Genomic DNA, 2278 nt, shown 5'->3' on the forward strand with positions numbered 1-2278 from the left:
ACAATTTATAGAATGTGTCGAAAATATTTTAAAACAGTAATAAAGAATATTTCAAGATGAGCTTGGCTTCTGAAAGAATAAATGTTAATAATCTGTAATATAAGATTATAGTATTAAATAAGTTAATTATCACTATGTTTTTAATGACAAAAAAAATTGGAGAAAATAGACCGAGATTATCAAGATGACAAGTCTCAGAAAGACAACACTAAGGAGTGTATTTAAAGAGAAAAAGAGGATTAAAAAGAATGACAGAATTTATGTTTGTTGTTGCAAATAAATATAAATTAGAAAAAAAATTAGGGAGTGGGTCATTTGGGGATGTATATCTAGGAACTGATGTAGAACTCCACAATGAAGTTGCCATTAAACTAGAATTACTCAAATGTAAACATCCACAATTAAAAGATGAGTTTGAGCTATACCAAAAATTAATAGGAGATAAGAAAGAAGAGCATGAAGGAATTTCAGGAATCTATTATTATGGACAAGAAGGGGATTTCAATGTATTAGTTATGGATTGTCTAGGACCATCATTAGAAGATCTATTTAACTACTGTGGGAGAAGATTTAGTTTAAAAACAGTTCTTATGTTACTCAATCAGATGTTGAAAAGATTACAATTTGTTCATTCTAAAGGATATATTCATAGAGACATTAAACCAGATAATTTTATTATGGGAAATGGTGAACAATCTCATGTATGTTATTTGATTGATTTTGGACTTAGTCAAAGATATCTAAATCAAAATAAAGAGCATATTTCATATTCTGAAGACAAATCATTAACTGGAACAGCTAGATATGCGTCATTAAATAATCATTTAGGAATAGAACAAAGTAGAAGAGATGATATGGAAAGTCTTGCTTATTCAGTTATTTATTTACTTAGAGGTTCTCTTCCATGGCAAGGATTACATGTTGCTAAAGGAGAAAATAGATATAATAAAATTTATTCAAAAAAAGTTGAAATTCCTGTTAGTCAGTTATGTGAAAACCTTCCTTCTGAATTTGGTTCATTTCTTTCATATTGTCGAAACTTAAAATTTGATGAAGAGCCAAAATATGACTTTTGGAGACATATTTTTCAACAAGTTGCACAGAATAATTCTATTATATTTGATTATGAATATGATTGGATTATCAAAAGGAAAGCAGAAAAAGAACTTGTTTGAATTAATTAACAACCAAAAGTATATTCTAAAACAGTTTATTTTTAATGTTGATTTGGTTGAGCCAAATACATGAATAATGAATTGATTATAATTCAAATTCATCTGAGTTAAAATTGTAAAGATGTTCAATTCTAAGAATCTCTTCTGCTAGATTAGCAATTTCAGTATTGTTTGATGTAGTAAATAAATCTACTTGTTCAAAAACATTTCTTTCAGTTAATTCCAAGATGATTTGAGTATTTTGAGAAGAAACTAAAATGAGAGTCAATTCTAAAAGATGATAAACTTCATTTGGCTCTAATTGTATAAATAATATTTCAAATATATCAAAAAATTTATCAGTATTAATTAATGTAATAATAAGTTGTGGAATATTTGAAATAATTGTTATAATTGAATGTATTGTTGAAAATGCTTCTCTACAAACATTAATTGATTGATCAAAAATACATAGAATTGTTGATGAAATGATTTTACTTGGAATTAATATTGAAAGAATAGAATGTGCTTCTTTTTTATCTAATTCACAAAGAGTAGCAAATAAATTTTCTACTGTCCATAAAAATGTTCTAATTGATGTTTCATCTACTAATAGGTTTGAGCGTAAACTTGATCTTGGTGTTTTTATTTTTAATGAATCACTAATCATTGTTGCATATTGAAAGAGTATTTCTATTGTTGGTTTAATAAATAAAGAAATTAAAGTTGGATGATCAGTTGCATAAATAGTTCCTATACACTGAAAACAAGCTAATGAAGTTGATGCTTGACCAATAATCATTTGGAGAGTAGAAATAATCATTTTATCAATAATTTCATTTGACATATTTAAAAGTAGTCGAGTACAAATAACCCCTTCCTCACATACTTGGAATTTTGTGATTATTGGAATAAGTTGACATACTTTACTTACTGAAATGAATGGTCTTCCTTTGAGAAGTGCTTCAATTAAATGTCCAACACTACTATTAATTATATCTCGTACCAAAATTATTTCAATTAATTTAACATGAATAACTTCATCTCTTAATTGAATGTCATCAGCAATCATATTAGATAAACAATCCAATGACTACATTTCTTAATATTTAATTACTTTTTTT

General features: G+C 26.3%; 2 protein-coding genes across 2 annotated transcripts; one reads left to right on the plus strand and one right to left on the minus strand.

Moving 5' to 3' along the window:
• Positions 1–248: 248 nt before the first annotated feature.
• ENU1_005260 (casein kinase 1, putative) lies at positions 249–1175 on the plus strand (the record flags this gene model as incomplete). Its single annotated transcript, XM_008856536.1, has 1 exon — positions 249–1175. The coding sequence occupies one exon, from the start codon at positions 249–251 to the stop codon at positions 1173–1175; it is 927 nt and encodes a 308-aa protein (XP_008854758.1).
• Positions 1176–1260: 85 nt separating this feature from the next.
• ENU1_005270 (hypothetical protein) lies at positions 1261–2247 on the minus strand (the record flags this gene model as incomplete). Its single annotated transcript, XM_008856537.1, has 1 exon — positions 1261–2247. A coding segment is annotated over one exon (987 nt), but the record flags the coding sequence as incomplete, so codon positions are not given.
• Between the last annotated feature and the right edge of the window lie 31 nt (positions 2248–2278).

The sequence above is a fragment of the Entamoeba nuttalli genome (genome assembly GCF_000257125.1).
Source record: "Entamoeba nuttalli P19 unplaced genomic scaffold asmbl_2004, whole genome shotgun sequence".
NCBI lineage: Eukaryota > Evosea > Mastigamoebida > Endamoebidae > Entamoeba > Entamoeba nuttalli.